At 54.4% G+C, this 21092-nt stretch overlaps 1 protein-coding gene across 2 annotated transcripts in view; it reads right to left on the reverse strand.

Annotated features, from left to right (window-relative positions):
- The window catches only part of Coro2b (coronin 2B), a 92727-nt gene that overhangs the window by 13035 nt on the left and 58600 nt on the right, over positions 1 to 21092 (reverse strand). For both annotated transcript variants that reach the window (XM_023712539.1, XM_004628783.3), the window contains exon 3: positions 10017 to 10133. In XM_023712539.1, coding sequence (XP_023568307.1) covers positions 10017 to 10133 — 117 coding nt within the window. The remainder of the gene's footprint in view (positions 1 to 10016; positions 10134 to 21092) is intronic.

Below are 21092 nucleotides of genomic sequence, written 5' to 3' on the forward strand. Positions count from 1 at the left end.
AAAAAAAAAAAACAACAAAAAACAAAAAACAAAAAATTCAACACACACATATGCCACATATGCCACACACCACATATCATACCACATACCACACCACATATATCACACACACCAGACACAACACATACTGTGTACACATACCACTACACATCTAAATGCCTTACACCACATACACATACCATCCACCACATACTCCACCTCACACATTACACACATACACTTTTTAACTGAAAAAGGATATACCATATCATGTTCTTCAATTTGCTTTTTTAATGTAACTCCAGACAGTGGGCAGCGCTGTACACCACTACGTGTAGATCTAATTTGTCCATAGAGATGTCTGTTGTGTGATTGTCTCAAGATGAATGTGGCCAACCTCTGCTATCAGGGTGGCACAGGCCTGTAATCCCAGCACTCTGGGAGGCTGAGGCAGGAGGATTAACAGTTCTAGCCCTTCTGAGAAATGCAATGACTTAGCAAGACCCTGTCTCATAAAAAAATAAAAATAAGGCTAGGGATACAGGTCGGCGTGAGGACCCTGGACTCCATTGTTAGCACTGAAAACAAACCACAACAAAACAAAACCCAAAGCACGATGCACTCTTTGGGGAATGATCTCCTAATAGCTGCCCAGGTTTTTATCTGTGCCTGCAAAACAACATGTTTTATGAAGCTGACTTTCAAGGAAGTATTATAGCTTTGTGGCATAGTACTGCCTAGCAGGCTGATTGTTTTTTTATTTTTTAATTATTATTATTTTTTTGTGTGTGTGGGTGTATGGCCAGCTCAGCCCGCCAGGGGGTGCGGCTGGCTGGCATGTGGTGCTGGGGGATTGAACCGCGGTCCCTGTGCGTTGCTAAGCTTGTTCTAAGTACATGCTTTAGACCACTGAGCCATCTCACCAGCCCCTAGCAGGCTGATTTTTGTCAGCAAGATTGGTCCAAAAGGCCACCTTGCCACTGTCCGGATTTGCATTTCTTTTCTTCTCCTTCTTTCTCTTCCTTTTCTTCCTTTTCCTCTTCCTCTTCCTCCTGTTTTTTTTTTTTTTTTTTTTTTTGTATTTTAGGGAAGGGTCTACAGGGTGTTCAGGTCTCACTGCTAGATCAGATTTATAGTGATCCACCTGTTTACAGCCTCCCAAGAGCTAGGATTACAGGTGCACCACCATGCCCAGTCTCAATTGCAGGCTCAGTGTCCTGGCGGTGGGGCCGGCACGCCAGGCCCAGGGATCGAACCTCCAGCCCCTGCACCTGCTTGCAGGCACTTTAATCCACTGAGCTATTTGGCCGGCCCTTGGATTTGCATTTCTTGACCCAGTCTGGTGTGTATGGCCACCCTTGTCTGCCCTTAAGTGGTCTTGTGGCTTTACGGGCCTCCATTTACAGCTGTCTCCCACACAGAAAGCCAGCTCCACAGACTTGGTAGGGACTGTCCCTTAGGTAAGGCAGAAGGGCCCAAAAGCCCGAAAGGAGTGCATTTAGAAGAAGGGGTGAAGACTAGCAGCTGCACTGAGGATGTAGGGTGGTGAGAGGACAGAAGGGTGGTGGGTGCTTGTGGGAAAGTTGCTGGGGCTCAGCCCTCCTGCCAGGCGGCAGAGGAAGCCAGAGGCCACATGGCACACCTTGCAACTGAGGCCTAAAGATCCCCTGCTTGGGCTGGGTCTCCCAGAGCAGCCCCATTCCTGAGCAGCCCAACTCGCTGACGTGTCCCTCGGTCACCCCACGAGGAGGTATGGGGCAGACCTCAGCTCACGTGACCAGAAGTCACATAACCCCACCACGGAGGCTCTCAGTCTAGAAAGTCAACAACGGAGAGCTGTGGTGTTTGGAGAGCCCTGAGGGTCAAACACAGCTGGGCATGAGTCACATGAAGTGATTTCTGAGGTGACAGCTCGGTGGACGGTGGGTCAGTCAGGTGCCACCCAGGCTCCAGCCTCTGGCCCAGATCTGAGTGTCAAGAAGCCAAGAACCTGGAGCAGGAGCCCAGAGAGCTGCTTTCACGGCCAGTGTCAGGCAGAGGGTCCCTGGCAGGGCTTGGGGAACGCAGGTGAACAGACATGCCAAAGACAGTGAGACAGGCTGCTGTGTCCCCACTTGACACCAGTCCTTCCCGTCCTGTGGCCCGGGCTTCTCAGCCACATAACCCACAAATGTCCTCCCACAAGCCCACCACCTTTCTCTGGTTTATTATCTGCAAGGAGACCCCTCTGCTCACTCTCAGCTCAGCAAACAGTCAAGCCCAGATGTGGCCAGAGCCCCAGGGAGGAGCTGAAGCTCACAGAGGCCGAGGCCACCAAGAAGGGGAGGGCCACCAAGAAGGGGAGGGCCTCCAGTCCTCCGGGGATTTGCTGTAACAAAGAGTGGCTGGGAAGTGGGAAGAGCCGGTGGATCTGGCCCAGAGGAATTGAATTCAACAGGAAACTCAAGAGGGTTCCTGGAAGGGAGGGGTGAGGAGGTGGAGTACCCTGGACTGTCCTTTCCCTGAGTGCCATTGCTTATCACAGCTTTGCTTAACTTGATTACATTCAATCCAGCAGACATGGGGTGCCTCGCCTGTGCAGGTTTGGCCCTAGGCGAGATGTCTGTGGTCGTATGGGGTAGGTGGCTGAGAAGGGCAGCTAACAAAATCCATCACACACACACACACACTTCATGGTTACAGAAGTGTCTGGTTGGACCTCTGTTTCCCGACATTTTGAGAGTCAAAGTTATTCAATGATTTAGCACTAGGGCCTGTTTCATCCCTCTGTTGATGCTACTTCTAAGAGAAAGGATGTTCCAGTTGGGGGACATGCTTGTTACACAGCTGTAGCAGACAGATACTACTTTGTAGATGCAGGGCAGGAGCTCAGAGGAGACTCCTGAGTCCACAATGGGCAAAATCCCTGGGATAAGATCTGAAGCCAAACCTCATATTTACTAAAAACTGGATTGACACAGTATTGGAAGGACAGGAGTTACTGGTGAGCTTTGGTCATTCCGAAGCATCTGGTGTAGCTGTCCACAGTACTCTGGCCCTGAGCTCTCATCTGTCCACTCTGGGGATCTGAGACCCAGGGTCAAGGGCTCGGATGTTCCCGTGAGGAGGCTTCCAGGAGCCCCGAGGCTGCTGGCCTCTTATCTCCACCGTTCTTGCCGATTGCTCTGTCCATCCTCTACCAGACCCTGGGTTCACCGTCAAACAGTCACTGCCCTAAACACGAGCTAGAACCCTGCAGGCTTCTTGGGTGCTACAACTTCTGGCCACTTTACCCCATCCTCATGGGGAGACAAACCGCACTTGCGAGGCAGCAGAGGCCACAAGAGAGGCTAGGCTGACCCAGGAGGGGACAGGAGAGGGGCCAGGGGAGGCTGCTACAGCCTCCTCATCCCAGCTCAGCTCTGACAGCTCAGAGAACGTTCTGCTCCAGGGTCAGAGCAGCTGCCGGCGCCCTCAGGCCGGGTGTCTTGTCCTCATGGGACGTGCTCTGAGAACTGCACTGTGAAAAATGTCACCATGCGGGAATTTCACAGCGCATGCATGCACACCTACATGTGACACCCGACTACACCCTGAGACTCCCGGGTGCCTCCTGGCTCCTGGGCAGCGGGCCTGTACAGCCTGTTTCCTGGCTTGGTCCTGCAAGCCATGGCAGCACAGTGGGCAGCGTTTGTGCACCTACCCCCTCACTAAACATAAAAGGGCACAGTGAAAATGTGGCATAAAAGAGGAGTGACACACCTGTGCAGGGCACAGACCGCGGGCGGAAGTCATGGTGGGTGTGACCAGGGTGTGAACACAAAGACCTCGGACACTGTGTGACCAAGGACTTCATGACAAACACCATGCGCTCGGGCTGTGCTGCACTGACGAAAGGATGCTTTCTTTCTTCGGGGACAAAGGAGTTTCAGTCTGTCACCCCATTTTAGCTTTATAAGACTTCAATTTTGAAAAATTTATTGCCTCTCTTGGAATAGCACTTAGCTGAAAACACGAAGGCATCACGCAGGGGGCAGGGCCCTCCCTTTCTTGCTGTAGGACAGACAGAAGTGCGCCTTGTTTGGGTGTCAGCTCTTCCCTGTTTTTTTTCAAAATTAACGATTTGTTGCTCATTGGACGTGCAACTTTTAAGTTGAATAAAGAAGTGGCAATCACTTTGTATACGCGCTAATTCAATGTCTTTTTACAAGTACCAAATATAATGATTTCCTTTCACTTTTTCCTATTTCATTTTATTTTTTTCCTATTTCTAAAATCTTTTATTTTCCTTTTAAACCTTTTTGCTAAGAGTAGACACACACACACACACACACACACACACACACAGGAGCTTAGGCTTATGGCTATATTTCTTTTTTTTTTTCCTCTCTCTCTCTTATCTTTATTTTTGCTTGTTTTTTTTGAAATAGGGTCTCACTGTGCAGTTCAGACTGGCCTTGGACTCACTAGGTAGCCCAGGCTGGCCTCAAACTCCAGGCCATCCTCCTGCCTCAGCCTCCCAAGTGCTGGGATGACCGGTGTGCGCCACCACACCTGGCTAAAGATCATCAATATTTCTGGCCTCTATCTCCCAAACCTTGGCTCCTGGGAGAGGTGTCCAGGAGAGGTGTCACACTGGGAGTGGTCACTTCCTGGGACAGCAATGTCTCCTTTAGACTCCCTCCTGAGCCTCATTCTTAGGGGTGCACTCTCACGTGATGACAAAAAGCATCACTGAGGGGCAACATAAGCCAGCAGCAGAGATGTATCCTATAAGGGGCAGCAATCTGTCTACAGCAGCAGCATAAGCACGTGAAGACCGTGCTGCACTATGACATTAGGAGAGCCACAGTGTCACTAGGTGGTAGGCATTTTCCAGTTCCATTCTCATCTCATGGGAACACTGCTGCACACTGGGTCAGTGGTTGACAGGAATGTCATTATGCGACAGCGCGTGACCATATCTAACAATCAGCCTCCTTAGTGAAGCTTGCATGCAGCGCAGCTTGGTCTTTGTTTAGAGACCAGCAAAGGAAGCTCCTCCAGTGAAGAATAAGCCCTAGCGGGGTGTGCTGGTGTACACACCCATGGTCCTCGAGCTCTGGAGGTTGAGGCAGGAGGGTCTCAGCCGCGGTGACATAGCAATCCTAAGGCTGGGCTTCACAGTGAGAGCCTAGAAACTGCAACGACAAAAGAACATAATGGAAAGAGCACCAAGAAGCGGCACAGCCAGGGTTTGAACCTATGAACTCCTAAGCCTGGGTGTTTGAGCCCTGAGCCACACCGCTTCTTTCTCAGTGGCACTGAGGTCTGTGGTTTTCCACAATGGTCGCTCTCCTCCCCAGCTCTCTTCAGCAGCCCAAGGCTCTGGTTCTTCAGCTGGCAGTGGGGTGGCAGGAGGCAGGATGTGTGTGCCTTCCAGCAGGGCTGGCATCCTAGCCAGGCCCACCCCCAGCTCCTGGGGGGGGTGGATCAGATCTCGGAGGGATGGAGGAGCTTGGGTAGAAGTCAAGAGAAAGATGCTGAGCTTGGCCACCGGGGACAGGACCTCCTGCTCCTCCTCCCCCTCCTTCCCTCCTGGGATCGCGCTCCCCTTCTCCTTGAGCTGTCAGATGTTCCTTTCTCCCTCGCTCTGCGGCTGCAGCCCCCCAGAGCAGCGCCAGCAGCACAAGGCTTGGAGAGGGTAGCGCCCTTCCCTGCTGCCTGCCTGCCTGCCAGCGCCCTCCCTAGCTGCGGCAGAAGCTATAAAAAGCACAGCCCTCAACAATAGGTGACATCACCCAGTGGCGGGAAGAACTGGATTCTGCCAGACGCCAGGGAGAATTACAGCCCCCAGCCTCCCTCAGGACAGAGGCCCCCAGCAGGGGACTGGGGAGGTGCCACTGGGCCCGAGGGGCAGAGTGCATGTTCCACAGGACCCACATCCCCTAGGACAATGGGAAGGGAGCCCTGGGGTGGAGATGGGTTTCTTGGGGTGTCTCGAAGGACCTCAGGGAGCAGGGCTCACTGAGTCGCTCCAATGTACTCTAACTATGCTCAGACCAGCAAAGGCAGCAGGGGCTGGAAGGGACCTCAGGGACTTCCAGGGCACCAGACCTCTGCCAGAGCTGCTCTCCCAGCCCCTCCTGGAGCCTGGTCCAGAACACAGGGCCTGGCATAGGCTGCCCACCTGCCCACTGTTCTCCTAACACTGCTTTGGAACAGCAAGCTGCATGCACATGGGGCTGACCATGCAGGGTCTGAGGGTGGAGGACTCCAGGGACACAGGCAGAGCCAGGTGGCCCAGCTGGAGGAACAAGGGCAGGCAGGGGTGGGAGGCCCACACAGCCCTGCAGAAAGGACACGGTGACATCACTCCCCAGTGTCTGCTTCCTCCCGGTGAGGTAGTTGGACAGGAACCTGCCAGGGGCACACACTCTGTGGGGCTGTAACCACAGGCCCTGCCGGCCCCAGGGCCAAGGTCTACAAGCTGAGGCCAGGCAGACAAGGGCGGGTAGGCAGGGCTCGGAGCCTGGCCCCTGCAGCTGGCCTGGCAGCTGGCGCGGAGCTTAATTCTCCCTGATCAAGACCTAATCTCCTGTTTCTAGATCAGCAGCCCCCACATGGTCCTCTGGCCTGTCCTCTCCCAGAGCTCCCCCAGCCACCCCATCCTGGGAATCCCCGTCTGCACGCAGGTACCATCTCCACAGCTCCACCCGAGTCCCCAAACCTGGGCTTATACTGAGACTGCTCAGGAGGGCACAGGTGTCACTTCCAAACCCAGATGCTCGGCTTGTGGCCCATCCTCCCTTCTCTGGTCCAGCCACCCTGATCTCAAGCTCCCCATTCCTTCCCTCGGGCCTCAGCCTCGATTAACTCTTTTCCTGCCTGGCAAAGTCGTGCTTCTCCAAAACTTCTTTGTCCTCTCTACATCCTGAGCAAGAGTAACCCCTCTTCCTGCCTGCATACAGCCCTGGTGACACTTCATCTCCGTGAGCAGACAGCCCTGCTGGGGGTGGTGCCGAGGCACCAGGATCCAGGCCAGGCACAGCCATCCCTGCACCCTCACTGTGCACATCCTAGGTCCCTCAAACATGTGCAGTTCACAACATGGGCCAAGCTCCTAGGATTATCCAAGGCCTAGCCCATCTGGCAGGAGGTGGATGCAGGATGCCTGCGGCTGGAAACACAGACAAGCCTCAGGCCCCTGCCCTCCCCCCAGCTCATGGTCTGCGGTGCGGCCCACGTGCTGGGTATTGGAGACCCCTGCTGTATCAGATTCCAAGGCTGAGCTTTTCTTGGCTCCCAGCAGCTGGGTGTGGGGGACAAATGCCAGGCAGCGTGGTCCCTGCTCTGCAGGCAGAGTCTCTGCGCCTTGTGCACCTCTGACTTCACAGCAGGGATACACAGCTTGTGCATAACTGGGGTCCCAGAGTGTGATGCACCCACTGGATGACAGACCCGGTAGGTCCCTCTCATCTGATTCAGGTGGCAGAAGTTTCAGGCACGGGCTGAGGGGGTGTCCAAGAGCTGACCCGGCCTGTGCCCACCCCACTCCCAGGTGGCCACGGTTCTGCCCAGCTGGGTCCCCAGTGAGTCTCCACTGGCCGACCGATGGCTAGGCTGAATGCAGTGTTTGGAGCTGAACCTGGGTAGGCCTCAAGCATGCTGCGCGAGGTTCTGCCACTGAGCTACATGTCCAGCCTTTTTTTTTTTTATTTTTTACTTTGAGACAGGGTCCTTGCTGCATTGCAAAGGTTGGCTTGGAACTTTAGACACTCCTGCTCAGCCTCCCAAGAAGCTGGGGTTAGGGGCACAAGCTGCCATACCACATACCTCTGTTGGCTCCTGTGGTGACAGAATCTGGTGGAGACAGCAGCCTGGGTGAAACAGGCTCCTCCACTTCCTGGCTGCATGGGACCTGTTCTTGGACCCTCAGTTTGGGGAAAGCATCGCCTGGCTCAGGGGGACCCAGCAGCTTCACATGAATGTGTCAGGGACCCAGCCCAGAGTGTGGGTGGAGGAGCCCCAAGTCCCAGGGGCATGCTTCCTGCTGGTTGGTGACAGCTGTCCACCTCTTCAGCAGTCTGGGACACATGCAGTCCTAGGTCCCTCCCTCCGCAGGGGACCTAGGTCCTTTCCTACAAGGACCACTGAGCTCCCCAACTCCCACGTATTCCGTCTGCTTCCTTCCCAGCCAGGAAGCAACCTCTGCGGCTCTGGCTCTGTCACCTTCCTGGCTGTCTCCTTGTGCCCACCCTTCTGCAGCTCTGTTCTTCCCATGAGCTGGTCCCTGACTGCTGCCCCACGCCCTCGCTGCGTTGGTTCTGAGGCTGCTAAGGGAAGTGCGGGACCGTAGGAGGCCATCCTCACCGTGGGTTCTTGCTCTCTCCCATCACAGAGGCCTCACCCTGGGTCTGCTGCTTCCAGGAGCCCTCTCCAGCTGACTTCAGGCTGCAACGGCCAGGAGCCGCCGACCTCACGCCACTCTCCTGGGCCCTGCCGCCTACTTCCCATGTGCCCTCTGTGCCAGCTCACCTCACCCCCAACTCCATAAAGGCACGGAAGCACTCCTGGGATTTTCTTTCTTTGGATAATTGATTAATTGGGCCATAGTCACCTATACCTATATGCATGCATGCATTCATCATTCCAGCCATTCCTCTCTCCCAGTCATCCTTCCTTCACCTATTCCCCTATTACCCATCCATTCAGGCCTCCCCACCCCACCTCCTTTGAGACAGTGTTTCACTTTGTAGGGTAGCCTTGTACTCACTATATAGCCCATATAGCCCAGGGTGGCATGGAACATGATCATTTTCCTGCCTCAGCCTCCTGAGTCCTGGGATAGCAGGTGTTAACCACCATGCCCAGCCAGCTATCTTTTCATCAATGTAGTTATCCATCCATTCATCCATCTGTCCATTCGTGCATAATCTGTGCAGTCACTTGTTCGTGCCTTATGCATCCCCGTATTCATGCATACATTCATCCATCCATCCATCCATCCATCCATCCATCCATCCATCCATCCACTTATCCATCCATTCATGCATCTACCCACCCATTCATTCATCCATGTATCCATCCATCCATGCATGCATGCATCTATCTATTCATGCATCAATCCATCCACCCATCAGGCATCATCTGCTTATCCATCCATGCATGCATCATCCACCCACCACCCATATACAGTAGCAAGTATTAGGTCAGGGCCCTATGCTGGGTGACTGGGCCTCAGAACCACCTGGGTCATGGGCTCTGTCCTCTGAAAATCACAATCTATAGTCTGTGGAGACAAGAGACACAGCTCTTCCAGCTCCAACATCCTGGGAATGGCCTGTCCTCAGCCTATGCCAATGATCTCTCACTGTGGCCTGACTGGAGGGTGGATCCTGCTTAGCCTGGGAGCACGAGGCCCCTCGCCAGCTAGACAGATTCTGGAATCTGCTTGTGAATTGGCATTTGGGGGCTGGTCAGGGCCATCGGGGAGGGCAGAACCCTGAGCTAGACCAGCACTGCCAGCCCTGCTGCAGCCCAGGAAGAACGGCCAGCTGTAGCTCTCCCCAGATTCCTTCGTCCCTCTTTCCCTCCCATCTCTATCGCTTTTCTGTTTCTTCTTGGGTCCCCTCTCCTGTTTCTCCTCTCTTGCCAGCAAGGAAGGAACGCACAGGGCTCAATTCCAAGCCACACGGTGGGTCTTCAGACAAGTCACACCTGTCCTCTCCACCTAGCACCCCTCGCCAGAAGCCGTAGGTCCCAGAGCACAAACCTGGAGACGTTTGCCCCGCCCCACCCACAAGACACCTGCGCACACCTCCTCAGAGCTTCCTGTTTCCTTCCATCCCTCCCTCCATGCCAACCTCTTTCCTGCCCTCTTCTCCCCCCCCCGTTTTTGTTTTTGTTTTTGTTTTTTTGTCCTCCTTTTTTTCTTCCTCCAGAAAGCATACCAAGGTCCCACGCATCTGCCAGCTTTGTTCTAAACCTCCCCGCAGAGTCAGCACCCCCAGACTCAGTTTGTCCTCCCCACCCACTGGGGCCGTCTGGGAGGACAGTAGCACCCGCCAGAGGCTCACCGACGTGTCCTCCGAGCATGAGGCGATGATATTGTCGATGAAGGGGTTCCACTTGATATCCAGCACATTGCCCTGGTGGCCGCACACTTTAGGGTAGTTGGGTTCGATCCTGCCTGTCTGCAGAGGAAAGGCAGAGAGGGGAGTCAGCTCGGCAGCACCAGTACAGGCCACCCTTTCCCTTGATGCTTGAGACCCACGACTGCGGGATTTTCCCAGCAGGCCAGGGAGGGCCTTGACCTTCCCAGGCCCAGGGAGCAGCAGAGCATTCACCCCTCAGCAGCAAACTCCGCGCAGGCCCCACCCCCTGGCCTCCCACCCCCACGGCCAGGAGAAGCGCTTTCCTCCTGCTGTCCAGGTCGCCCATCACCCCAATTAATGCTGTGGCCCTGTCCTGTGGCGCGGATTGCTTCTGTCTCTGGGATCACAAGTGACCCCATTCAGGACACTCTGGGTCACTTCCTGCAGGACTTTCGCTGCTGCTTTTAGGGTGAAGCCAGCTGAGGAAAGAATGGAACTGCAAGGTCCTTGTGTTTGTCTTTGGTCCTGAGCAGACCAAGGAAGACCCGCGCTCACCGGTCTTCCTCAAGTGGAAACTGGGAAGGCTGAAATGTTTCCACCCACAGGAGCATGTGGAGACCAGCAGGCGGCAGCGCCGCACTGCGCAGCATGCCCACCCACCCCCTCGCCCAGTCGCACACCCGAGCCTGACTCCCAGCTTCTCCCGGGAGCTGGATCCAGAGTCAGCAGAGGCAGGAACCTCAGAGTTCATCTCGTGATTCTGTGAACGGGCATCCTGGTCCAGGGTGCACCTGGAGCACCCATGCACAGCGCCTCACGGTGGAAAGCCGAGTCTCTGGAGTCACAGGACTTGGTTGAACCACAGCTCTGCCATGTTTTAGCTCCTGTGAACCGCAAATCGCTCATTTCTAAAACAAGGACAGAAGAAACGAGGGACCTGGGGTTCACAGGAGTTCAGAGGAGGAAAAGACCGGGCTCTGTAACATTTGTCCACTTCAGTAGTGCTAGTCAAATCTCCCCACATCTCTCCTTTCGGGTTAAAGAACTGATGGCCGCAAACACGGAGTGAAGGGAGGTTCTTGATGGAGCACCAGCGCACGACGTTTCCACCGTACAGGGGCAATAGCACCAATAACTTCCAGCGCGCGGTGAGTAGTAAAACAATTAGGACGTATTGAATTTTTAATATTAGTGACTCTGTTTTAGTACAATTTATTTAATTGCAAGTTAATGTGCTTTAATTTTTAATAAAGGCTGTGTCTACAACTCAGCTTTAGGAAACCCTAAGATTTGTGCCATAGACTTTCACGAGCCAGCACATGCGACCCCTCACTCCCCGCAGCACCATGGGATTTGAGTGCTATTGGCCTCTGTGAACTGCACGTTTCTAATTTGGACATAAAAAGGGAGAACAAGCAAGTAAGACACTTGTGTACAGGTCCTAAAGGAAGCTCAGTCTTAATTAGTTAAGGGGGGGGGGAAAGAAAGAAAAGGTAGCCCATGATGTTTCCAAGGCCCACTCCCACAGTTCCTCTGTTGGATTAATTTCTATCCAGGGGCTGTAAATACAGATTAAACCCTGACCCATCAGGCTGGCTGGCCCCTAAGCCTGGCTCTTCTATGCTGTGATTTCCATTTTCTTTTTCTTTTATGTGGCCGGCTCAGTCCGCTCTGGGGGACAGAGCTGGCAGGACATGTGGTACTGGGGATTGAACTGTGGTCCCTGTGTGCTTGCCTAAGCTTGCCTAAGCAGTAGCTTTAGACCACTGAGCTATCTTGCCGGCCCCCATGCTGCAATTTTCCTTCTCATACTTAACACTAATGCACCACTGTCACTAGGAACAGCAGTTATTAACATGCAACAGGAATGTGATCAAATTCAGACAGATTTATCAATATGATCACACTGAATCTTCATGATGATCCCATTTTACAGCTCAGAAAACAGAGGTTTAGAGAGATTCTGAGGAATGGAGGCAAGATCTGCCAGTGTGAGCTGGGCACGGTGACACACACACCTATATTCCCAGCACTCCGGGAGCCTGAAGCAGGAGAACAGAGAGTCTGAGGACAGCCTGAGCAACTCGGTGACTTAGCAAGACCCTCTCTCAAAATATGAAATAAAAAGGACACAGGGAAGCAGCTCAATGTAAAGGCCCTGGGCTCAACCTCCAGTTCTTTTATATGACTAACTTTTTTCCCTCCTCCCAGGCTGAGGTGGAACCCAGGGCCTCGTACATGGTAGGCAAGTACTCTGTCACTGGGGAGATCAATTTGTCACTTCCTAATTGTTTTACTACTCACTGTGTTCTGGAGTTTTTCTCTAATAGAATAACTATTCAAACATCAACAAGAAAGATTTCCCAGTGTGATACAGTATTAGAATATCTGCTTAGACAGTAAGCTCCCAGAAGTGTCCCTGTGGGAAAGACTTCGGGACTCAGGGTCCATCCTGCCACCTGGTCCTGAAGCTTCAGAGGGCGCAGGGGCTTAGCAGTGTGGGCTGGGGTGCATGCAGCAGGGAAGCCTATTCCCTGGCACCTAGAGTCTCGAGGAGTTCCAACTGTCGGGAGGGCCTTAGCCCTGCGTGTCTGAAAAGCCCCTTCGAGAGCAAATGTTGGAAGCCAGTTGCTTCCTCCCCTCGGATCCCCAGCACCCAGGTCCAATCCTGCTGCAAACCACTGCACTCACCAGTCACAGAGCTTGAGGGGAGGGGCAGCCAACCCAGGGGCTGGGGAGGGGTTGGGAGGGCATTTGCCAAGAGCCCTCCAAAATTTTCCAGGGGTTCCTGGCCTTTGACCGGCAGTCCTACTCCAGAATTCACCTCAAGGGACATCAACAGCGGAGCACAGCGAGACAGCCACCACTGAGTGATTTATAATAGGGAACAATTTAATAAATGCCCAGCTAAGGCCCTGCCTAAAGGAATTACAGCATAACAGAATAATATGAGGTCACTGAAAATGATATATCCAGGGAATATTTAGTGCATGGGAGTTGCTAAAGATTTAACATTTAGTAAGACAGAATCAAGGCAGAGGGATAAAATAGTCCCTACTGCTAAAAACCATACAATTGGAAATGAAAGACATGAAGAATATCAACAGTAGCAACCTTAGACTAGTTGGATATTACTAATGGTTCCTAGTTCTTTTATACAATATTTACCTTTTGTCCCCTCCTCTCGGGCTGGGGTGCAACCCAGGGCCTCGTGCATGCTAGGTAACCGCTCTGCCACTGAGTTATACCTTCCAGCCCCAATATTTAACCTTTTTATTATTAAATGTTATTTTTCAAATCTAAACACCCCCCAGCCTTGATTGGATTCAGGCCAACAGGTCTTCAAGGAACAGAGTGCAGACTTCCAGGTTTGCGGGTTTTTGCAGTACATGAGTGCGTATGCCTATCTACATGTGATTGATTCACAGGAGAAAAAAGATCCTTAGAACTGAATAAGATTACACAAGTCACTGAGAGTGGGTCTCTAAGCGCCTGTGGGGTGCACACGGCTGCAGAGCCCCGCCCTCCTGGGAAAGGCTGCAGGGCTGTGATTCACGGGTGAGGCTTGCCCTGCGGGCTGCCAGCGGCCGCGGGTGCCCCACAACCCCTGTCCAGCCTCTACCGGAACCCAGCGAGCTGCCCAAGCATGAGACCTTTTCAAAACAACCCACACTGCAGCTGCAGCTTCCTAGAATCCTCTGTCCCTGAGGAGTGGAAATTTGTACACGGAAGCAAAATGTTTTCTTACCTGGAGAATCAGCTTAGCAAGGCAAAAAAGCACACATGCAGGAGGTAGGGTTTCCAGGCCCGCTTCCGGCAGTCATGCCAGGGTGACCTTGAACACAGCCCCAGCCTCTCTGGGCACCTCAGAATCGCAGTCCTAATGTTCTGCTCTCCCTCTCAGCGCCTGCTACGTAGAGCCAGGTATGGATGCAAACACAGAATGCCTTACTTCTGGCGTACCAGGGTAGGAATTCCCACCAGGTTGGCTGCCACAGGATGGAGATGGCGAGTCCACTACTGACCGTGAGAAGCAGCGTGGTGATCAGGCTGCTTGACTTGTGCTTATGAAGTGCCAGGCCTTGGGCTAGGCAATGCAATGTACGGAGCTTAGGAGTTCCCTGTGACTGCCCTATAAAGCCTTGTCACATTCTTATCATGTCCCATGAGGATCCATTTTATGGATGAGTAAACCGAGCCCTGAGACTGAGCAAGAGTGGTGCAGCTGGCGATCAAGGGGCCACAGAGGCACCTAGCCCTGTGTTCTCTCTGCTGCACTGGGTCCTGTGTCAGACATCAGACAGAGGTAGGAAAAGTAGGAAACCAGAAACAGAACCTCAGCGTCTCTGGTGTGGTTCCCTCAGGGGCTGAGGACTCACTTGAAGCCCCCTACATTCTCCTTTCCCACCTGGCTTCTCCCTTCCACCTACACTGCTTCCAAATCTTGTTATAGTTTGCAGTCAGCTGGGAAGATAAACACCCGGCAGGCACCGAGGAGCCCGCAGCCCTTACCAACTTAGCTACCAGTGTGTTCAGTTTGGTTTGGTACTGGGTATAGAACCCAGGGCCTTGTGCAGGGCAGATAACCGCTCTCTATCCTCAAAACTTTTTAGTTCATTTCTAAGTTTTTCTAGTTCATCAGGGATTCACTAAGTTGTAATCCTCCTGCCTCAGCCTCTAGAGTAGATGGGATTACAGAGGGGTGCCACTGCACCTCGCTCACTTGCTAGATCTCCCCAGGAGCTTGCAGGGATGGTGCACGCCTGCAATCCCAGTATTCAGGAAGCTGTGGCAGGATTGCTGCAAGTTTGAGGACAGCCGGGGTTGGTTCCTAGAGATGACTGGGTTCTGGGCAGTGTCTGTCTGCAGAGTCCAGAAGGTTCTGTGAGCCTGGGATGGAAGATGATGAGCGAGAGAGGTATGTGTGTGTCAGGGGGCGGCCACCCAGAGCCCCCAGAGCCCAGGGACTCCTGCCACCCTACAGCACCCAGGACTCACTTGTCCCCAGGCTCTGCATTGCTGCCCCTTTTTACAAATCCCACAATAAAACACCGAAGAGAAATTCCTATCACCCATGCCCAGCACACCCTCAGGAAGGAGGACAGCGGGGTCTCACGGGCGTCCTGGGAAGGACAAACGTCTCTTCTCCTGGCTGCTCATAGCTAACTGGGTGACAGAGACAGATGGGGAGAGGCTGGGGGCTGCTGGGGGAAAGAGGGGCAGGAGCTGGAGACACCGACTGGGACATGCAGCCAGGGAAGGGGGACACTGGGCACCCAGCCCAGCCGGGATGCTGAGGGAGAGGGGTGAGGTCACAGAGAAGTCCTCGGGCCATGTTGTGAAGCCACCATGCTGTCCCTAGGCGCCTGACTCCAGACTCTGCCCTTCCCCCATCCCAGTGGGGCAGGGAGATGATGCTTCTGTGCTCAGGGGATCTGTTCAGGACTTAAGTCACCTGGCAGGGGCCTCTGTCGCCTGTGGCCCAGCAGGACAGGTGGGACAGCTGAGGCTCCTCCTCCTGTAGGACACATGAGAGATGCAGGGCTCGGAGCCAGTGCCACCTTGTCAAGGTCATGCAACAACACAGAGGGGCGTGGCCCTGTGACCAGGTCGGCCTCCCTGGGAGGACACCGAGCTGTGTGCATAGAGGGGCAAAGGATGGCAAAGCCATTGCTTCCCAGCATTCAAGGCCTGAGGCGTGAAGGCGCGGGGCCTGCAGGGGAAGCAAGAGTCCCAACACTTTAGCCCTCCCGCTGGGGCGGGGTAGGAGCGGCTGCACGGAGCTCTAGCTGTCACTGCACAACTGGGACTTGTAGTGATCCTCCTGTGCTCAGCCTCCCTGTGCGCCACCACGGCTCAGCGCACCCAGGGGGTGGGCGGTGTGGCATGTGGTGGCCGGGATCAAACCCTAGGCCCTGTGCTTGGCTAAGCAGGTCCTCAATCCGCTGAGCCATCTCACTGGCCCTGTTGGGAATGTTTAAGAAGTGGCCCCAAATACCTGATGGCACTGATGCCAAGAGTGGGGAAAACTCACTGCTTGCTTTCCAAGGAGTAGAAAAACACAGCTCTGGCTCAGGCAGAAAATCCCAAGGACAGTGTGCTCCTGCCGGGTGGCTGAGCAGGCAGAGCTCCGTCAAGGTCCCCGGGTTTCAGCTTGGAGGCTGGCAGTCCTATCTTCTGCACAGACCCCTCCTTCCACCACTCATCAGCTGGGGGCAAAGAAGGGGGAGTCTCCCTGCTTCAAGCTCTTTCTGGGACACTCCACAAGTCTCCTGCATCACACCAGCAACCTTCTTGGAGGGTGATGGAATCCTGCCCCGGTGCAAAGAGCAGGCGCCTGCCTGAGGCTCCAGGGCCTTTGGCTCCTCTGGCAGGCACTGCTAATCGCTCCCTGAGTGCTGCCTGGGCCCAGAAGTCAGGAGAGTCCCAGCCAGCTGATCACAGAGGGCAAACCCAAGATGAGGTCTGACTGCCTGCTGGCTTCACGCCGTCCCCAGAGCCCTGACAGCTGCTGATGTTGGAGCCCCTGGATGCTCGCTGACTCCTGCACCTCTCTCTATGCAGAGAGGACTCCCAGAGGTCTTTGCTGAGCGAATCCCCACAAATGCCCTTACATCCCTCTTCCCTCAGCAGCGCCACCATACCAAGGTCCCCAGGGGCTCCAGCATCTTCTAACAGGGCGAGACCGGTCATCTGTAAAGATGACTTTGACCCTCACCGCTTTTGAGATATTCTGGGGTGCGGTGACCACTTTCTGGTTTTGTCAGCACTGGGGCTCTGGTGGAGCACAGGCAGGGAAAAATGGAAACCTACCCAGCATCCTCTGCTGCCCAGGGATGACCCACGTGGCTGGGTTTAGCCAATCAGATTGTCCTACCAAGGCTAGGTATGGCCAATCAGATTCTCCCACCCCAATCCCAGCATTTTGATGATCCACTTTTTGCTGTCCACTTCCCACGTCTGAAAGAAACACAGAATTCTTTGCCTCAGTTCAGGAGGACTTAGTCCCCAGGCCAGGGTGGTCTTGTGGGCCCACACAGCCTCACCTCCCTCCCTTCCCTATGATGCCAGTCTCAGAAAGACCAGACCCTGGCCCTCCTGGGAGCCTTCAAACCCTTCAGAGCCACCCAGCTCCTGCTCCTGGGAGACATCACCAACTCTTCCCCATCTTGCGACCTCTGTGCCCCCCCCCCCCCGGCTTTGACAAACCTTTCTCCCTAAAACCTCCTTGTGATAACCCCTCTGTGAAGCACTGGGACCCCTTCGTGTGTTAGACCTGAAACGGGGGCTGGGAGGAGGGATTGTTATCACTCTGGTAGTTTTCTTTTCTTTTTTTTTTTTTTTGCTGAACCAGGGACTGAACTCAGGCCCTTGCACTTGCCAGGCAAGGGCTTATTCTACTGAGCCATTTCCCCACCCCCTAAAATTTTTGTTTATTTGTTTGTTTTTGTTTTGGTAGAACTGAGAATTGAACTCAGACCCTTGCACATGCCAGGGAAGCACTTATTCCACTGAGCCATCTTCCCGGCCCCTCTCGTCGTTTTCTGAAGTACACATTATACAGTGTATAAGTGTCATCTCCGTTATACCAATGAGAAGCCTGACCAGTAGGGAGATGAATGAACAGAGGCAGGGTCAAAACTCAAGTCTTAGATTCCATCAGAGTCTGGAATCATGCCCACGCATGAGAAGCGCTCAGTAAATTTCTGTTGTCTCATTGACACTATGTGCTGTGGGCCTAATCAGAGCCCTCGCACTGCTGCATGGGTTGTGTACTGTGCAAACAGAGGAGGCCGCTTACAACGTGTGCAGCCTTCGGCGAATCTGTGGGCCTCCCTCTGCGGCTTCTCTGTCTCTGTTCTTTCTCAGGTGTGGGTTGATTTCCCCCGGAGGTTACCAACACTCTCCTCGGAAGTGCGACAATCACAGAAGGTTCCGAGATGGAGCTAATCCAGCGTCTAGGATGTCACCTGTCCCTTCCCAGCCCCAGCCTCCCCTGACCCTGGCTCTGTCCGTACTATGCTGCTCGGGCCTTAGGGGAAGCAGCCTGCGCTTGCTCCTTGGCGCAAGTCACTGTGCAGTCCCCACCAGCACCGGCGACCCAGGGCAGAGCTGGAGGCCGCTGCTGAAGCACATTCAGGGCCACCAAGGGGACACAAACACTCAATTCATGCAGGACCTGGAGTATTTTTCGACCTCATGGCTGCCTTCCTCGGATTACCTTCCGCTCTATTTCCCAATTAAAGCCTGGCTCATGGAGCCGAGAACAATGCAGCCCTTCCAGCCTGTGGACCGAGGGGCACACGTGGGAGAGGGGGGTTTTCTCTCCCTTCCCGAGGTCTTTCTGGTTCTCCAGTTGACTGACGTCAGACCCACGTATGTACCAGTCCTGACGTGCTCACAGCAAGACAGCAAGCTCCTCTGAGATAGGCACCCTGGGCCACTGTCCCGCTACGCGCTCGTGGGCCTCCTCGTGACCTCGCCCGCCTTCCCAAGAGTCTGTGCAGGGGACACGCCCCCTTTGTCTTAAGTCGGGGGCGCTGGGAGGTCCCAGGGCGGCCGGCCTTTGCAGAACCCGCCCGCAGCACTGCGGCCCAGGGAGCTGTGCTATCGCCGCACCACCAGCAGAGGGCGGTGCGGCACTGCTCGCGGCCAAGGGCAGGAGCCCAAGAATCTGGGACCGGGGCTGGCCACCTTCCTACACCTTCCAGAATTATGGGTCGCTAGTCATGCCCTCCGCCCACGGAACCTGACCCCAGCCCCAGCCTCCGGGGAGACTGCAACCCCAGCAAGGACCCCAAGCCAGGACCACCCAGCTGCGGATGAGGCTGTTTGCTCTGCATTGGGAGAGAGGAAGGCGGGCATTCCTCCTACCCCCACAGGAGGCAGAAGAGTCATCTCTGACTCTCACATGGGAAACTGAAGCCCAGAACTTGGTATCAAACCCGGAGCCTCGCATGTGCCAGGCAATTGCTGTACCACTGAGCTACAGCCCAGACCTATCTTTGTTTTTATTTTGAGACAGGGTCTTGCTAAGTTGCCCAGGCTGGCCTCCAACTTGCAATCCTCCTGCCTCAGCCTCCCAAGTAGCTAGGAGTAGACTTCCACCATGCCTGACCCCGAGTCTTATCCCCCTAGCTCCGCTGTCAGGCAGACCCAGGCACGGCTTCCCATCCAAGGAGACTGCCAGTTTTTGGCGCGGTGGCGCATGCCTGCAATGCCAGCACTAGGAAGGCTGAGATTGGAGGGTTGCTCTGAGTTTGAGGCCAGCCTGGGCTACAAAGGCCAAGCCCAGCCTGAACTAAAAACAAGACTCTGTCTTCAAAAACCAAACCAAACCAAACCAAGAGGACCCCTGCCTGGCCTCGTGCTCAGGGTGGGCTCAGGACGGAAAGCCTGGAGAAGAGGCCATGGTTGGGGTCACAGGCTACATAGGAAAGGGAGGGATACTGGAGGCTCTTGGGGCCAGGGGGACCCCATGAGAGAGTGGGGGGGGGCTCTGCCACTGGAGTCAAGAGTTATGTACCTAACTCACCCAAAACCAGGGCATGGTTTCTGGCAGTGCCAACATCTGAACCCAAATCTGCCCAAAGAACTCGTGTACCTTCTCTCCCCCCACCCCTATCTGGGGATTAAACCCAGGGAGTGCTGAGCTCTATTCCCAGAAACCCCCATCTTTCTAAACTTATTAATTCTGAGATACATTTGTCCAACTGGCCTCCGACTTGCAATCTTCCTGCCTCAGCTTCCCTCGTAGCTGGGATTAGAGACGTGCACTACCAGTCCTGGCCCTTTTTGTTTACTGAGGGTGGTGGCTGCAACAGCACAGATGTAACTGTGAGTTATGTCCCACTGAGCTGAGAGGGACACGACTTGGTGTGTCCCCGGGGCCCTTCCTTACCTGTCCTCCTGCAGCAATGCCCAAACCCCACGCCTGGACCTGCTACCCAGGAAGAGCTGATGGGGTGGCGGCAGAAGCACCTTCCCCGGCCACTTCCCCATGTTCGGGGCTCTGCCAGGAGAAGTCAGCTGGGCTCAAGCAGCAGGAAGGGAGGAAGGAAGGAAATTCCCAGCGGCTGTCAGGAAAGAGCTGGCTCCCCGCGCGCCTGGCGCTGCACCGCCCCTCCTGGGGCCCAGAGGCGCCTGAGCTGCACACTCCTGCGCTCTGAAAGTCACCCCACCCCCACCCCTGGGCTTCCGGCTACTTCTTCCTCTCCCCGCCCCCTTCCCCAGCTGCTCCCCGTACACCTGCTCTTCCTTTTCTTCCTTTTCAGACAAAGTCTTGCTGGGCAGTTCAGGCTGGCCCCGAGCTCCCTCTACAGCGCAGGCCGGCCTTGAACTTGCAGTGATCCTCCTTCCTCTGCCGCCCCCCCAGCCCCCGCCCCCGCCCCGCGTCCCCAGTGCTCGGATTACAGGTATGCACCGGTCCTGGCTTCCCTCCACTTCCGAGGGCACTGAGCTTCCCCTTGCTCTCAGCATCTGTACCTCTAGCGCCTTCCCACGGGCCAACTACTCAGAATGTCACCCAGGAGTTTTCTGTCTGAGGTCCCTTCCTCACCTCCAATAAGCAGGACACCCAGTGCAACGCAGGAATGTGTGAACGGTAGAACCTAGGCGGCATCCAGTGCCAAAACATTTCGGCTTAAGTGGGAAAAGTTTAATACTAAAACGTAGGGGGGTGTCCACTGTTCTCCGTCCAGAGTATGTAACGGGGAATTAATACCTAATGTATGGCTGTCAGAGTTGGGAACAAGATGCCGTTACAGATCAACGCTTTCCTAGAGAGACCATCGACACAGTCAGAAAAGAAAAAGATACTAGAGGTCTAAACGCTGTAAATGGAGAGGTAAAAGAATCGCTACTTGCAAGTGGCAATATCCTCAGAAAACCCAAAAGAAACTACAGAAAAACTACTGTGAACAGCGTGTAAATTTAGTGACATGGTAAATACTAGCCCAGAGACTCATGTCCTTCCTTCTTTCTTTCCTCTTTCCTTCTTTTGTTCTTCCTTTCTGTTTCTTTTGTGGGTACTTGGGATGGAACCCAGAGCCTTGTACA

This window comes from Octodon degus, unplaced genomic scaffold (genome assembly GCF_000260255.1).
Source record: "Octodon degus isolate 3935 unplaced genomic scaffold, OctDeg1.0 scaffold00026, whole genome shotgun sequence".
Lineage (NCBI taxonomy): Eukaryota > Metazoa > Chordata > Mammalia > Rodentia > Octodontidae > Octodon > Octodon degus.